General features: G+C 44.2%; 1 protein-coding gene across 1 annotated transcript in view; it reads left to right on the top strand.

The window, feature by feature from the left end:
- ARFGEF2 (ARF guanine nucleotide exchange factor 2) overlaps positions 1–16,169 on the top strand; it is a 509,782-nt gene that overhangs the window by 415,498 nt on the left and 78,115 nt on the right. The window contains exon 35 of the mRNA XM_078651859.1: positions 13,600–13,739. Within this exon, the coding sequence (XP_078507985.1) occupies positions 13,600–13,739 (140 nt within the window). The remainder of the gene's footprint in view (positions 1–13,599; positions 13,740–16,169) is intronic.

Below are 16,169 nucleotides of genomic sequence, written 5' to 3'. Positions count from 1 at the left end.
TTACACAGTGCAGGGACTATGGACGACGCAGCAACAGAAGATGCACATCAACTATCTACTACTGATGGCAATCTTCATGGCGCTCAAGTCCTTCAATGTACATCTGTGCAACAAGGTCGTGTTAGTCCGGACGGACAACATGACCGCGATGTACTACATTCAAAAACAGGGAGGCACCCACTCGCCACAGCTGTCTCATCTGGCTCAGAGCATGTGGAAGTGGGCCATTCAAAGGAACATTTTCCTCATGGCAGAACACCTCCCGGGCAAGGACAATCAGATGGCGGATCTGCTCAGCAGATACAGCCATCAAATGCACGAGTGGGAGTTACATCCATCAGTACTCCGCCCGTACTTCCAGCAGTGGGGTCATCCAGAGATAGACCGGTTTGCCACAAGCGAAAACGCAAAATGCCAACACTTTGCCGCCAGGTTCCCTCACCCACAGTCTCAGGGGAATGCGATATGGATGAACTGGTCAGGCAAATTTGCGTACGCTTTTCCACCAGCACCTCTAATACCGCTGGTGGCAAGAAAGCTAAGGCAGCACTCGATGACACTCATCCTAGTTGCTCCAACGTGGGCACGCCAACCATGGTACACCACGTTTCTGGAACTCTCAGTGGTGCCGCATCAAAGGCTGCGCCTCACACCCAGGCTCTTGACGCAGAACCATGGAGACATTCAGCACCCAGATCCGCAACAGCTCAACCTGGCGATCTGGCTCCTGAAGTCCTAGAGTTTGGCTACCTTCACCTACCTCCAGAATGCATGGACATCATCAAGGAGGCAAGGAAGCCCACTACCAGAGCATGCTATGCTGCAAAATGGAAGCGTTTCGTCCTTCACTTTACAGCCAATAACATAAACCCGCTAGATGCATCTATCCCTAACATCATTTGCTATCTGTTACATCTTTACAAGTGCAATCTAGCGTACACTTCCATTCGGATCCATCTATCCGCCATAGCAGCTTATCTTCAGAACAGGCAACATCTCTCTGTCTTCAGAGTGCCTGCCATTAAAGCCTTCCTTGAAGGTCTGAAACAAGTCATTCCCCCAAGAACACCGCCAGCTCCGGTGTGGAACCTCAATGTGGTCCTCACCAGGCTCATGGGACCACCTTTTGAGCCACTGCACTCGTGTGAACTCCAGTTCCTAACATGGAAAGTGGCTTTCCTTATTGCTATTACGTCACTAAGACGGGTCAGTGAGCTGCAAGCGCTCACAATCCATGAGCCGTTCATACAAATTCATCCAAATAGGGTGGTACTACGCACTAACCCCAAATTCCTTCCGAAGGTGGTGTCACAGTTTCATCTCAACCAAACTATTGACCTGCCCGCATTCTTCCAAAACCCACAAACGGTGGCGGAAAGAATGCTCCATACTTTGGACGTTAGGAGGGCGTTGATGTACTATATTGACAGGACACAACACTTTAGGAAAACAAAACAACTTTTTGTTGCCTTCTCGCCACAGCACAAGGGCAACCCTATTTCCAAAGCAGGAATAGCCAGGTGGATTGTTAAGTGCATCCAAATCTGTTATCAAAAAGCTAAACGTACCTTAACAATACCCCCAAGGGCGCACTCCACACGCAAATTGGGGGCATCCATGGCTTTCCTGGGGAACATTCCTTTAGAAGACATTTGCAGAGCAGCCACATGGGTTACACCGCATACCTTTACAAAACACTACTGTGTTGATGTGCATTCCAAGCAGCAAGCAGCTGTGGGACAGGCTGTTCTCAAGACACTTTTTCAGGTTTCTGCAGCTGGCACGGGCAACCGCCGCTAATGGAGGGACTGCTATATATTCTATGCAAAAGATATGAATTTAGCAGCCCACATGCCTCGAACTGAATATGCTACTTACCAGTATGCATCTGTTCTTGGCATGTAGGGCTGCTAACATTCATATCGCCCACCCTCCTCCCCGGTGCCTGTCGCAGCTGCAGACATACTCTTGCATTCAATCATTAGCATGGACATCCTTTACACTTTTCACTCCATCTCTGCCACAATGGCTAAAAACAATCTGGGGATGGAGCCGATGCCCATGCGCACTGTAGTCCAGGGGAGGAGCCACCTATCTCAGGATACTTCGAAGACTCTTCCAGGACAACAATGTGCGATCATCCGGACCCAACACTAGGCGGCGATCTATGCAAAAGATATGAATGTTAGCAGCCCTACATGCCAAGAACAGATGCATACTGGTAAGTAGCATATTCAATTTATTATCAACTTAACATGTGCTTATTGTTTCAAACATCAAGGATCGCACTGTTTGCGAGAGACCGCTTTCAAATCCCTCGTGCTGTCTTTTGCTGCTAGTAGGACTACATACAGTCCGGTAATTTCTGCTCTGGTCACTTGTTTTGGACCTTGACTACATCTTGAAGAACAAAAAGTAATGTGTGCATGTTGGTGAGAGAAAGATTACTTTGCATGCGTCAAACCATTAAAGCAGCTAAAGCTTCTTTTTTATTTTGAATACATCTTATAAGCTCCTAATAGGCCAAATGCACTATGCTGGCTGTATTCCGAGCAGGATGTAGTTACTGTAGTGTTCAGCGATTAAAGATGCTAGTTAGACTTATCACTCGCAGGTGATACCATGGAGCGTCTGGTGCTTCTGATAAATTTGGTATGAAGGATTTGTCTCTAAAATCGTTTCAGAGTTTAATGTTGGGTCAGACAGCTCAGGTTAAACTTGGCCCCTATCAATCAGAGGCAAGGCATTTGACTTGTGGTGTTCCTCAAGGGTTCATACTCTAGCCATTGCTGTCCAATCTTTATATGGGGCCATTAGCCCACCTTATTGAATCCAGTGGACTAACAGTTTTAATGTATGCAGATGACACACACATTTTGTTTATATTAGACAGCGACCCTAGTGTAAGAGCTGCAAATCTTCATGAATGGCCATTGTCCAGTGATGGATGTCCCAAAATTAATAACAGCTGGATGGTAAGAAGACAAATCCTCCTTTTCTGGCTATCCCCTGTCTGGGACCTTGCACTCTGGACTGTCGCCTTGGGTCAGAAACCTACTTCAGTGCAGTGCATTAAGAACCTTAGCATCACATTAGACTCTGGCTTATTGGTCAGGTCCTGTTTTGTCAAGCTGCGGGTCTTGAAAAGATTTCTCCATCTTTTCTCTGTCCAGTAGAGATTACAGTTTGGCAGTGCCATCATTTCTGCCAGACTGAATTACTGTAGTTAAATATATCTCTGCCTTCCAGCTAAAGCAGTCCATAACCCTAAGTTGGTGCAAAACGTGGCAACAAGACTAGTGTTAAATGTCCAGAAATATGATGCCCTATCTGAAGGTCCACTCAAACTGCAATCTGCCAAAGGATTGAATATACATTACTTTGCCTTGTCCATACATTTCTTTATAGCAGTAAGAGCTGCCCTTTGTCCAACCCATTTTCATTTTACATCCCCCCACCAGTAAGCAGTCACTGGGGTTGGCTAGTGTAGCGCTTGGGGAGGAGATTGCTCCAGATAGGTTTGGGGGAAGGGGAGTGTTGAATTGACCTTAGTGTCCCTGTGTGATGGAGGGCTGGTACAGAGAACCCACATGCCTGACAATGCTAATACTCACAGTAGGGTGGAGGCTCTGAGAGACAAGGCAGCCAGCATGACAACTGTCAGGTGTCTTCCGAGCAGGTAGTCCCTAACACTTTCCACCAAGTTGTTGCTGCTGACAAAATGTGAGTGGCACTATCCTGTGGCTCTGATTCCCTTTGAGTTTGACGTGTGTGGGGGGTGTGGGGGGGTGTCATGGCTGCTGAAGGTAGCTGAGAGTCCATCTATGTCTGTGGATTGTCTGATGGGCAATGACCTGGAGCAGACCATGGAAGGAGGTGGTGCTCAGGTCTCACTTGGAAATGATGAGATTGCCTGAGTGGATGTGCCTGACCACATGGTCCAAGGCAGCATGTGAGGGTGGTCAGAAGGGCCTGGAGATTGAGTCAGCGTTCAAGAAATGTTTTCTTGCTGAATGTTCCCAGATTTCGTTGAATTACCATGGAAGGAAATGCCTTTTTGGTGCAGGCAGCAAAATTGTGCAATACGCTCCCAAAGAATCTCAGGGATTGTTTTGCTCTTAGCGGACACCCATCTGAGCTCTCTTGAAGATATAATCCTTGACAATTTATTGCCAAAATATCCTTGGGTAAATGTTAGCGCTATATAAATAACTGAAACTGAATGCTGGAGTTTGTTCTGTGGCTTAATGGGAGGCAGAAATTAAAGTTATGTTCAAAATGGATTCTTTGAGTTGTTGAAGTTTTTTATCCCTGAATGATTTATTTATCAGTGTGGTTGTTATTCTGAGTAGGTGGCTGCGGTGTTCAACTATTTGGTGCGACAGTGATCCCCAGCGCATTTGGTCACAGTGTCCTCTCTATTTCTTTTGATACTAAGCTCTTACTCTGTATGCCTTCCTGCATCTGCTGTTAATGTCATGAAGGTAAAGACCAACCTATTTGACAAAAATTCTCCAGCTGGGGCAAGCATCTTTGGAGCCCCTCCTGCCATCCTACAAGGTCCTAAAGCTTGCTCTGGTCCACCAGTATACCACCAGATTGAGTGGCACCATAGTCCTGACCTGGACAATCCCACTTTTTTTAATCTTAGCACTCCTCCCCTGAAAGTTTGATGATGTAAACGCAAGTAAGAATGGCCCCAACGTGTTACCATCGATTCCCCACAGACAGAGTCAAAATATATGGAAACTTTTTGCAAATTAGAATTTTCATCTACTAACTTGGTGCTCAGGTCAATGAATGCCAGCTATCTGCTGGGGCACTGTTCCCTCGCCCTTTGCAACTCTGTGGCTCAAGTTCTTCCAGATGTCCCCAAAGATCTCCAACATGTCCTTGTCCAAGCCATACAAATTGTTGTGGCTTTGACACCACCATTACCTTTAGACGGACCATTGATACTGGGTTGCTTTTCCATGTCATCGCTGGCTGCAGTCCACTGGAATTTTTTAGATGTCTAGTCATCCCTCATGCACATGCCATTCGATGGGCCTCATCTCTTTGGGGACAAGGCTGACACTGCTCTTAAATGATTCAAGGAGAGCAGGGCCACTGCAGGTTCTGTGGACTTACCGGCCCTACCTCGCCAGCCACATCACCCCTACTGTTCCTTTCACAGTTTTGGCAGAGGTACTCCATGCCATCAGCCAAACCAACCCCAGGATGGCGCCCAGCAGTTTTGCGGATGTGGGGCCACCTCCCCCACAGCCAAGATCAATGGACTGCCCAGTCCACTAAACCTCCTGCAGTCTCGTCTGCAAAACCCATTTAGCATGCCCTTAGTGGAGCACAGTCACCTGGTGTGAGGCAGGATTCAATGATTTTTGCTGGGTTGGCAGTACGTAACATCAGACAGGTAAGTGGTGCAAATTGTTGGGAAGGGGTATGCCCTCCCCTTCCTTTCTTCAGGCCTACACATTCCACAGCCTCCCCAACGACTGAACTTACGTTTTGCAGCACAAAGTGCCTGCCCTATTGGCCAAAGGGGTTATTGAGAGGGTGCCCGCGCCAGAGGTAGGACATGGTTGTTACTCCTGCTACTTCCTGGTGCCCAAAAAGGACAGAGGCCTCTGGCCTATTTTAGACCTACGCTCTCTCAACCCATAGCACTAGAAGCCAAATTCAAAATGCTCACGTTTGCCCGGGTCTGGTCTGCTCTAGACCTTGGAAACTGGATGGTAGTGTTGGAGCTGCAGGATGCCTATTTCTATATACCCATCCTGCTGGCCCACCAGAGTTACCTACAGTTTTAGTGGGACAGGAGCATTTTTTGTGCTCCTGTGTGGTCTCACCAGTGCCCCTTGGGTTTTGACAAAAGTGATGGTGGAGGTGGCAGCACATCTTCAGAGGTCAGGGATGGTAGTCTTCCCCCTACTTTGACAACTGGCGGTTGAAGGCGTACTCACCCCAGGCAGTCAACCATCCTAAGACTACAGTGAACCTCCTATCATCTTTCAGGATTCACTATCATCGTGCCAACGTTAAACCCGACTCCTTCGCATACGATCCCTTTCATTGGAGCGATTCTGGACCCGGTTCCATTTTGTGCCTTTGCGCCGAGAAAGAGTGTCTAGGACATTCAGATTACTATACTGATATATCTGCCTTGGTCCTAGATTTCAGTGAGGTTGACCCAGAGACTACTGGGACTGTTGGCCTTCGGTCGAGCCTGCTAGGTGGCCTATGTGGGCTCTGCAGTGGGATCGGAAGTCTCAGTGGGCACAACACCTATGGTACCTCTCCTACCACATTTAGATTTTGGAAGAAACTAGAAAGGATCTGCAGTGGTGGTTCCTTGACCGTGATTAGGTCAGCGACTGAGACATCCCTCTATCACATCCAGAGCTGACAGTGGATGATGCGTCACTTCTGGGTTGGTGCAGCCAGCTGGGAGAGATGGAGATCAGGCGCCTCTGGTCTCCGGCAGTCTCATATCAACCTTCTGCAGCTGAGGGCCATCTTCTTTGCGCTGAAAGCTTTCCTACCATCCATCAAGTTGCGACTGTGCAGCTGTTCAGACAACACCACCGTCATGTGGTACAGAAACAAATTAAGCGGGGTCTGTGCCAGGAGCTGAGCTTTGGGCACCTAGCGGATCACGAGTGACAGTTATACACCTTTGTTATGCCGTAGTGAGACCGTAACTTGGTCCTTACCTTTCTAAAGTGCGCTCAATTTGAGCCATTTCACAGCTGTCCATTGCAGCTCCCCACCCTCAAGACAGTGTTCCTCATCACCATACCATCGCTGCAGCATGTGAGTCAACTGTGAACCCACCTTACACCACTTCTTCTTAGACAAAGTGGTTCTGCGGACTCAGGCATCCTTTCTGCCAAATGTTGTGACTCCATTCCACATCTAACAAACCATCACCTTGCCGGCATTCTGTACTCTGACTCACCCTCTAAGGAAGCTGGCTTTGCATGCATGATTCTGCAGGACTTTCTGGTTTTAGACCATTCACAGCCTACCTCCAATTAGGTACTACTGTGGTATCTATTCGAAAGATGAGGAATCTGTGGCTAGAAGTCTATCAGAAACAAGTTGCTTAACTTTGGTAATACACTTTGTGACAGAGACTGTATCTAGACACATATTCCTTACCTGCCCTCCCATCCTTCCCAGTTCTGTGATTGGACTCTTTCCTTCATTAAGATCCCAAGTCTAGGAATCTGCACACTGGTAACACCAATGTGCTTTGGGGCTTTGGATCTGGGAGCATGGACAATCTTGAAAGCAACGGACATCAGCTTCCAGACGTGGAGCCTATATAGGCTCTGCACATCATTTCCAGAGCAGAAGAGTGTCTGTGCAGAACTGCACAAAGCTACCTACCAGCATGCAGAGGTACCGCTGAAACTTCTCTGGATCCAGTTAGATGCCTGTGGAATATACAAAAGGTGAGGAATCTCAGGCTAAGGTCTCTGTCAGAAAGAGCATTACCGAAGGTGGGTAACTTGTTGTTTAGTCCTCTAAAACAGCAAGTATATTTTTGCACCCATCAAAAATGCTTATAATAAACACAGGACAGCATACCAGAAAATGTTTGTTCAGCAGAAAGAATAGTGCTCTGGTACATTGTACTGAACAGGAATAATGTCCATTCTAGCTCATGTGCCAAGGAAAAGAAAAATAACAATCAGTTTTAAATGCCATTCAAGGAGACACTTCACCATGTTAAATGCATCACTGTTCCTTCACCATTAAACATTTCATCGTTTTTCCAATGCCTGAGCAAACCTTTCTTTATGGCATAGGACTCTAATGGGTATTTCCATTGGATGACCGTGTGATGAACCACAGGTGAGTCAACATATATTGTGGTGCTTCTCAGTATGCCAATGTGCTGCCACCAACATGAGGGCGTTGCATTAAATATTACAGTCTGACATAATTACAGTGTCAGGGCTCTTTCCAGTAGTAGTGGAGTTTATAGAGTGCACATTTGCAACCACTGGAAACCACACCAGGCATCCTTTTATCTGTTACTATGCCTCAGAACACCCGACCATCTGTTTCTTGCTTTTTTCATATGCCAGCGTGGCCATGCACAAATGCACCTTTTCCTTCCGTAGTTATAGGAGTCATCCAAAAGTGTTTCTTGGGGCTTTCACAGGCAAGATGTTGAGCAACCATAACAGGTCGCAGTTGTTTTCCTTGGATACTCCTTAAGAGAGAGCCAGGGAGATTTACTATTCAGGTGTGGAGTCAATAATCAAGATTACATATAATGCAATATGAATGCTTTACATGTAGCAGTGGTTTTGTTTGCAGTTTTGCTACACACTTTGAATGATCTATTTCCAGGTGTCAATGAATGGTATGTGGCTATATTAGACTTGTTAATTCTGATTATTACTTTTGATTTGATCCTAAATGGCTTATCATTGAATGGATGGAAGTTAGTGTTAGTTACGATATGGACTGGATAATATTACTAATTAAAGACCGTCAAATGCTGAAGATGGTGTTAGGCCTTCAACTCAATAGGAAATTGTAAACACTTGATGCATAGGAGACATTATTTATGCCACAATATTTATTCCACAAAATAAACAGTGACTGGGGGGAGGGGGAGAGGGGGGCATGTGGCGTAACCTAGACCGCCGGCCAGTGAGGCTGCCTCTTCGTTGTGCCCCCGGTTGGAACGTTAGAAGGGGCCCTGCGACCTTTGAAACTATGCCGACGACAGGTGTTCATTGGCCTGTGCTTTGTTGAGTTCTCACCTTTGACTGCCCCTCCGGGTGAGCCCAGATTGAAGACCCTTTGTGCTTGCAGCTCCTGGGATCCAGAGAGATGATTGGAAAAGCTCAACAGGCCCAGCGCTGAGGGGATTCCTGGATGTGCTTTGCTCTGGGATGCCTGCCTGTTCCGACGGGTAAACTAGAGTCTGACAACTAAGAATTGGAATCCTCGTGCGGACAGCAGTGGTCTGTGAATAGAACAATGCCTCTTGGTGAGGGCATAGCTAATCCTGTCGAACTAGTACATATATGAGTGACTGCATGCAGATATTACCTACAGGGTGTGAGTGAAGTGGATGTCGCATTGCTAGAACAGGGGGCCTTTATTGCGCTTGTTATTCTGAGCGCTTCTTATCTGTATGCATCATGGGCAAAGGAAGACCGCCGGTGCCCTCTCAAGGGAATACAATAGAACAATATACCACCCACGCGCCCGCTGCCAGGCTCAGGGTGTGTCACAGGAGGGCACATAGTGACACGAGGGTGCTCCATCCCAGGAGGAGTCTTCCTGGGCAGACCTTATGGGAGCAATTCAGGGCTCCTAGACAGCCTTAGTGGGAAAGATAGAATCAGTCTTCATCGAAGTGAACTTCCTGCGCGCTGATTTGCAGAATATCCGATGAGGCCAATACAGCGGAGAACGCCATTGTGGATCTTCAATCCAAAGTGATGTCCCTTAAGAAGCAGGTGGCTACCCTGAAGACGGAAGTGCTGGAGGCCAGAGCTGAGGACGCGGAGGGAAGATCACATAAAAACAATGTTTGCCTCTAGGGCTTCCCCGAGCGTGCGGAGCGGGGTGAGATGGAGAAGTTTGTGGAAACATGGATTCGACAGGTTCTGACACCCGCCGGTTTGTCTCCGCAATTTGTAATCGCAAGGGCCCATCGTGCTCTGAGTGGTGGTGTATAATCCATTGGTGCTTGATTATGTTAGTCCGTTTATTCAGTTATTCCACTGTTCAGTTCTCTCCCAGTGTAACTATGGAAAGATAGCCGCTGTGGAAAGAAAAAAAACTCCTTTTCTTGGCTTCTTTATTCTTGATTTAGGAAGCATGCAGTTGCCAGGTGTTTTATCAGTTGAACACCCTTGTTACTTATAGGAAAAACACACTACACAAGTATGATCATGCAAAAACAACACTCTACAGCTATGTTGTCTGTTCTTGGTTGTTCTGCAAGGCAGGTAGCCATGGGCATTACTATGCCTGAACTCTGCCTTCTGCAGGACCCCTAGGTCTTGTAGTAGCATTGTCCTTCTCTTGTTCTTACAATGGCAGCTCTTTCATTGCAGGAGGGTCATTGGTACAAGAGTTGGCGTCCATATCTCTGGCCACAGAGTAGTGCTACTGCACATGTTGTACTGAGTACCTGTAAGGGGAGAGGCCCTTTTGTCTCTGGATTTTCTAGCTCAGTGATCAAAATCAGTGTACAAAGAAAGAACTGTATGGTGCACAAGTTATTCCAGGTAGTAGGTCTTGCACTGTAGCAGAACCCCACCATTATTACCAGCTTGAAATGGGTGCAGTGCCAGAGCACTGCAGACGGACATATGTCCAGACACCTGGCAAGTTCCACTCCGAGCAGTGATTCTTATAGTCCTTTTAAAGCCAATGTTCTTAAAAATAGACTTTTTTATTACAAGCCAACCTGCATCCATGCAGGCAGCTTTACCAGAAAGTGTTAGCCTATGTTACACATTTAAACATGCATGCATGCGTGTGTACTGCTTACATGTTTTAAATTTGAATGTTATTGAAATGGTACAAATACTTCTGAGTTACTTAATAATATGAAATTTACCAAAGGCATCCTAAGAAAAGGTTTACTTTTTATTTCGAACACTGAGACCTGACCTGCAGTGTTACATGGCTACTTCTCAATCCATGTGCTTGGTTTTTTAATTCATTGGGTACTCGGAGGCTTGCTGTAGCTCACATGGAACCTTTGACTTTTGTGATGCCTTTGCAATTTGTGCAAATTTAAGGTTGACTTGGTCAGATGCTAGATGTGCCAATTAATATGCCAGTCGATGTAATGGTTACTTTAATTTCCCAGTCCGTCTCTGCCCAGAGTACACGAACACCAGTAGTCCAGGTCCATAAAAAACAAAAAATCCATGGACACATGAGAAAGATGCATTTCCTACAAAACATCTTTATGATTCCATGGCACTTATTAACAAAACTAGTTTCAAGACCATTAGAACCTGCCAACAAAATCATTGTGGCCATGCCCACTTTTGCAAAGCATGCACTGTGTGTTAAGGAAACTCAGCCATACATCTGCTATGTGGTTACAGTGCAGCTTTTGACTATGTGGAAAGAGACAAGCTCTGGAAAAAACTGTTGTTTCATGTTGACCATTCACTGGTAAAGTTAATTATGGAATGCTATATATACCTTTGGGTTATGTTACATTTCAAGCAAGTTAGCTACTGTTCCCCTAAGATGGCAAAGAAGAACCGTTTCAAGCAGTTGTGTGTGTTGGCAGTCTTACTTTTTAATTTTTGTCTGGCTGCCCTTCATCATACTCTTGGAAGGATGTTATGCCTCAATGCCACGGTCATTACCTGCAGAGTTGTATTATGTGTTAGTGATATTGTCCTTCTGGATCAAACTCCTACTTGCATGCAGAAAGTAGTAAATACATTTTCTCCAATTAATTATTAAAATAGGCTTATTGCGAATGTAAGCAAAACACTGTGTTGTGTGTACCTTTAACATCATCTATCTTTCTGTGTTCTTAGTTCTGTGATGTGTGGAATGTTCGGGGGTTTGCTGAGGGTTCTGAGCAGGGACAGTTGTTTTCTGATGCTGTTCGGGTGGTGGCGAATGAAGCTCTTCAACCACCTTTCCTGGCATCATGGAGTGGTGATTGATTCCCCTTCCTTCATATCACAGCACACTGTTTCTGTTGTACAGTCAAAATAGGGCCAAGTTTATTTGGCATCAGGGCAGTCTGGAGCCTTCCACAGCAAACAATTGCACTTTGTTGGAAATTGCAGTATGAATGTATTGAATACTTTATCAGCGGTTAAGCGAAAAACTCCAGAGCTTTTTGTGTGTTTGTAGTTTGCCCTGATTCAGTTGGATGCAAATAGATTGGGGCTTTTCCTAATTATATATCAAATAGCTCACTAAAACCTTTGCTGTCATTTGTGACTCCCCGGTCTATGGTAAATTTGGAAGGACTCAAGCAGGAAAAATACATGGTCTTTTTTTTTTTTTTAGTACCTTACGAAATTAGACTTTTTTTTGTAGTTTAAGCTTTAGGAGTAAGGCAAGCCAGACAAATCCATTGTATAACAAGCTGCCTTATTTCATTTGACTTATTAAGGTTCCAGCAGCTGCAAAGTCCTATACTGGAATTCGGGTCGTTTTTTTTTTATGTATAAAACATTTTATTGATTTTGCTCAATTTATACAACAAGTGGTACATAGACAAAAAAAAGTCTGCCACCATAATAACAAAGTGCTGAAAGATAACTAGCCGTATCCAAGAGAGTCTTTCACCATAACTCGCAGCATCCATCAGGACAGTTCTAGTTGTTGTGCCACCTCCAACCCGCCCACATTTCACCAGTCCATGATGTAAGTCTGGAGTTCCTCGTCTTGGTCCCATCGCGGTTCTACCTGTCTTTGAAGGTTAATACCCCTGTAGCAGCACCATGCGGCCCTTATTTTATGATGTTCATGCAGACATCCCCATGCTTTATAAATTGGGATTTCCAGTGACATACATCTGTCCCACGTGGACTTCCATTTAATGGTGAAGGGTCGTCACTCTTTCAGGCACTGTCCATGTTCCTTTTTGCCACAATTAGACCCAGCCATAGCAACATGGCCTTGTATCAATCAGTATCCATCTCCGTCATTATATGATGGAGCGTAATGTGAGATCTCTGGGTAAAGTCCAGCCCAGCACCTGCCCCATTGTTGCCAGGAATTCGGGTAATGTTGAACGGTTGGTGGCAGTGGTATTTCCAGGTATAGGTTATACTTTTTAGCAAAAAAATATCTTATGCGTATTGTCCAGCTCTGCACTCTTCAATAAAAATGTTTCTTGGTCTAATTCCTTTAAATGTGGGCTTACTATTCTGAAGAAGGCTTATTCATATTACTTCAATGATTGACTAAACTTAGCGGTACCTGCACCCAAAATTATATTTTTGTGGTTATTCCTTTATTGGTAACAGGGCTTTTGCTGTAAGGATTGGGAGTCATGGAATATAGCTATTTGTTTAAATGTTGTCACTTGCTGACAGTTCTTGGTTTCATTCTGATGTATTCAATTTTGTACCCTTGTGGTACTAAAAAACATGTATTCGTTTTTTTTAAGTTCAACCTCTGCTAATGGTTTTGATCCTGTTTAGATACAGTATTTCAAAATCCTATCATAAGAATGTGTTTTTTCTGTATTATATCAAGCTCCTTTGTAAGCTGAGGAAGAAAGATATTACTTAGTGATGGGCTGCTTTACAGCCCTGAAGTGAAGCAAGTAATTTTGGCTGTTCATCCATTCCCAGGATCCCTGAATCTGCGACAGCCTTGGCTTCCTTGGTTAGCCAAGATGGGCTTGTGTATGGATTTGTGTTGTATTCTAAATGGTATCTCTTAACTCTACATTCAGGTGTTTTCATTTTAATTAGCCTTAATACAAAATCATCAATTGAGAGATAAGTCTACGAGATTACTTTGTATCAGCTTTTCTTGAGTGACATTTTGCAGCTTGTAGTACAGTCTTCATGACGATGAACAATGTTTATATCTTGATTAGTCTTGATTTTTCTTTCCTTTTAGAATTAGCAGATCAGAAGCTGTTTGCCGGCCTCCTTATTAAATGTGTGGTGCAGTTGGAGTTGATACAGACAATTGACAATATAGTATTCTATCCAGCTACCAGCAAAAAAGAAGATGCAGAGCACTTAGCTGCAGCCCAGGTAATTATTTGAAATTATTTTTTCAAGTTTGATTTCTGTCAAAATGTTATTTTGTTCACAATAAGTATTTTCCTTGCTTATTTCTAAATATAGACATACAATTTATTAGTAGGATGAATTGGTATTATAGCAACCCATTATCAGAGTAGGATAACAGGGCACATTTACAATAATAATTAACCAACAAACCTCACATGATTTAAACACTTGTATTCGATTAAAAACTAATAAATGACCGCTTTAAAAATGGATGAAAGTTCCTTACAGAGATACCTTGCTTGAATGACTAAATACAGATATGTTAATTTACTGTCTGATGTTGTTCTGTGTGGCCTTGGGCATCAAAAATAGTACATTGTGGTGATGAGTGTATGTGGTAGTGGCATGATGGGTACCCAGCATATAGAGCCACTGCTCCAAAATAAAACCCTGAATGCCAGTAGTTTCTTGTTGCTTGTAGCATATCTTTTGTTTACATGCATTTATGTTTTGAAGCGCTGAATCCATAAAATAAGTCTGGAATGTGTCTTGAACTTTTTGGCACATAATGGCCACTACATTGTAACTGCAAGGAGCGGTTTCCACCAGATATGAGAGTTGTATGTGAAGATGTCACAAAACAAGTGCTGGGAATAGCGTGCGATTGTGTGTTTTCTTTAGCTTGCCCAGAGCTCCAGTTTCACCAGCCGTACTGGGAAGTTCAGAGATTATTCAAAATGCCTCAGCCGGTATCATTTCCATTCATATAGTGCGTAAAACTATTGGTCTCTAGGTGCTTCAGCAGAAGTGCAAGCCTATAAATAACTAACCATACGATTGATTGAATGACCAAGTTTTTAAACTGCACCTAAATCGGGGAACACATCTCTCAACTCACAAGAGGACAGATATTGAATTTTAAAGCTTAGGGGCAGCAACAGAGAAGGCCACCAATGTGCTCTTTATAGTACTTGGGTATATAAAGCAGATGGCCATTCAAAGTTCTTAACCTTCTTGAGGGTTTATAGAGAGAGATATGATTTCTCAAAAACCTCAGCTGGTTCCCATGCAATGACACATGAATACTATATGAAACTATGTATCATACAAAGGTCCTTAAACTGTACTCATGTGCCCTGTTTGTTGGCAGCTAATGTAGCTGTTTCAGAATAAAATGTGTGGCTAAATCTTAAGAGCACCGGTCACAAAGCGAATGGCTGAATTTTGCTCAACCTGTAGTCTTTGAAGCAATGATGCCGGTGCAGCTAGCTAGATAAACAAACTTAACAGAATTTCCTTACTTTCCTTATAATACAAAGTTGGTAGCAGCAATTTAAAATGGTGGCAATACCTAATGGATGATGGTGAGTTTGGTGTCAATCTTGAATTCCAGACTTTTTACCACAGGAGTGTGACACAGTCCCAGTTCGCCAGGCCTGCACTACCTCAACCATACTCCACAGCAGTTGCTCACTGTCATCTTCGCTAAGATGAATTATAGGTTATGTTGAGACAGCAGATAAAATGTCTCCTGGTTCTCCAGTATTTACAGAATTTGTGTGTCACCAGCGTACGAGTATGCCTTGAATCCATGAATCACCAGCTGATCAGCCTAGGGTTTTACATACATGTTGAAAAGATAGATAATTGATGACAATAGGTAATACTCCCCAAGAACTGCAGATTATGCTAGAAACCAAAGTGTCCAGACTGTCCGCCTGAGAGTGGTCAAACAACAAGAAATGGATTCACTCCAGGTCCATTCCCCCTATGCCCGCTCGCTTGATCTGAACAAAAAGATCCACCTGATTATTCCATGGTATTGAAAGCAGAAGACAAATCCAGCAGAATTAGGGCTACAATGTCACCCAGATCCATGTTTGTTCTCAAGCCTTCAACACGACCAGAACAGTCTTTATACTGTGCCTTAGACTGACACCTGCCTACATTCATCTGAATACTTCATGCATCTGCATGAATTTTCTTACATTGTTGGCAGCATATTTTTCCAAGATGTTTGCCCCAAAAGTAAGTTAGGAGAAGGGGCAATAGTTATTTAATACTATCAGATCCAAGCTGGGTTTTTTCAGCAATTGGATAATAGCGGTCTGTTTAAAAAAACTGAGGGACAGGCTCCATCTCCGAGGATAAATTCAAAAGATGATAAAGTGGGTGGACTATAATAAGAGTCATGTGATTGTACACCTTTGGAGGCCAAGGGTCGTCCGGAGAACCTGATTTTACCAGTGGTATCAGTCCCACCACATCCTGGGCTGATAGCGTATGGAAATTAAAAATGGAGGCTTCCACTGACTTATTAACAATTTGAGTATCAAAGGGACACTGGAGCAGATATCCTTCCTGTTGGCTTCAATCTTCTCAGCAAAAGAGTTGTTGAACTGTTCACAAAGATTTTTGGGTGGAGGAGTTTTTAACAAAAGAGATGTGGAA

This window comes from Lissotriton helveticus, chromosome 7, assembly GCF_964261635.1.
Source record: "Lissotriton helveticus chromosome 7, aLisHel1.1, whole genome shotgun sequence".
In the NCBI taxonomy this organism is placed as follows: Eukaryota; Metazoa; Chordata; class Amphibia; order Caudata; family Salamandridae; genus Lissotriton; species Lissotriton helveticus.
The sequence above is the reverse complement of the archived record's forward strand: the minus strand, read 5'-3'. Positions and strand labels throughout refer to the sequence as shown.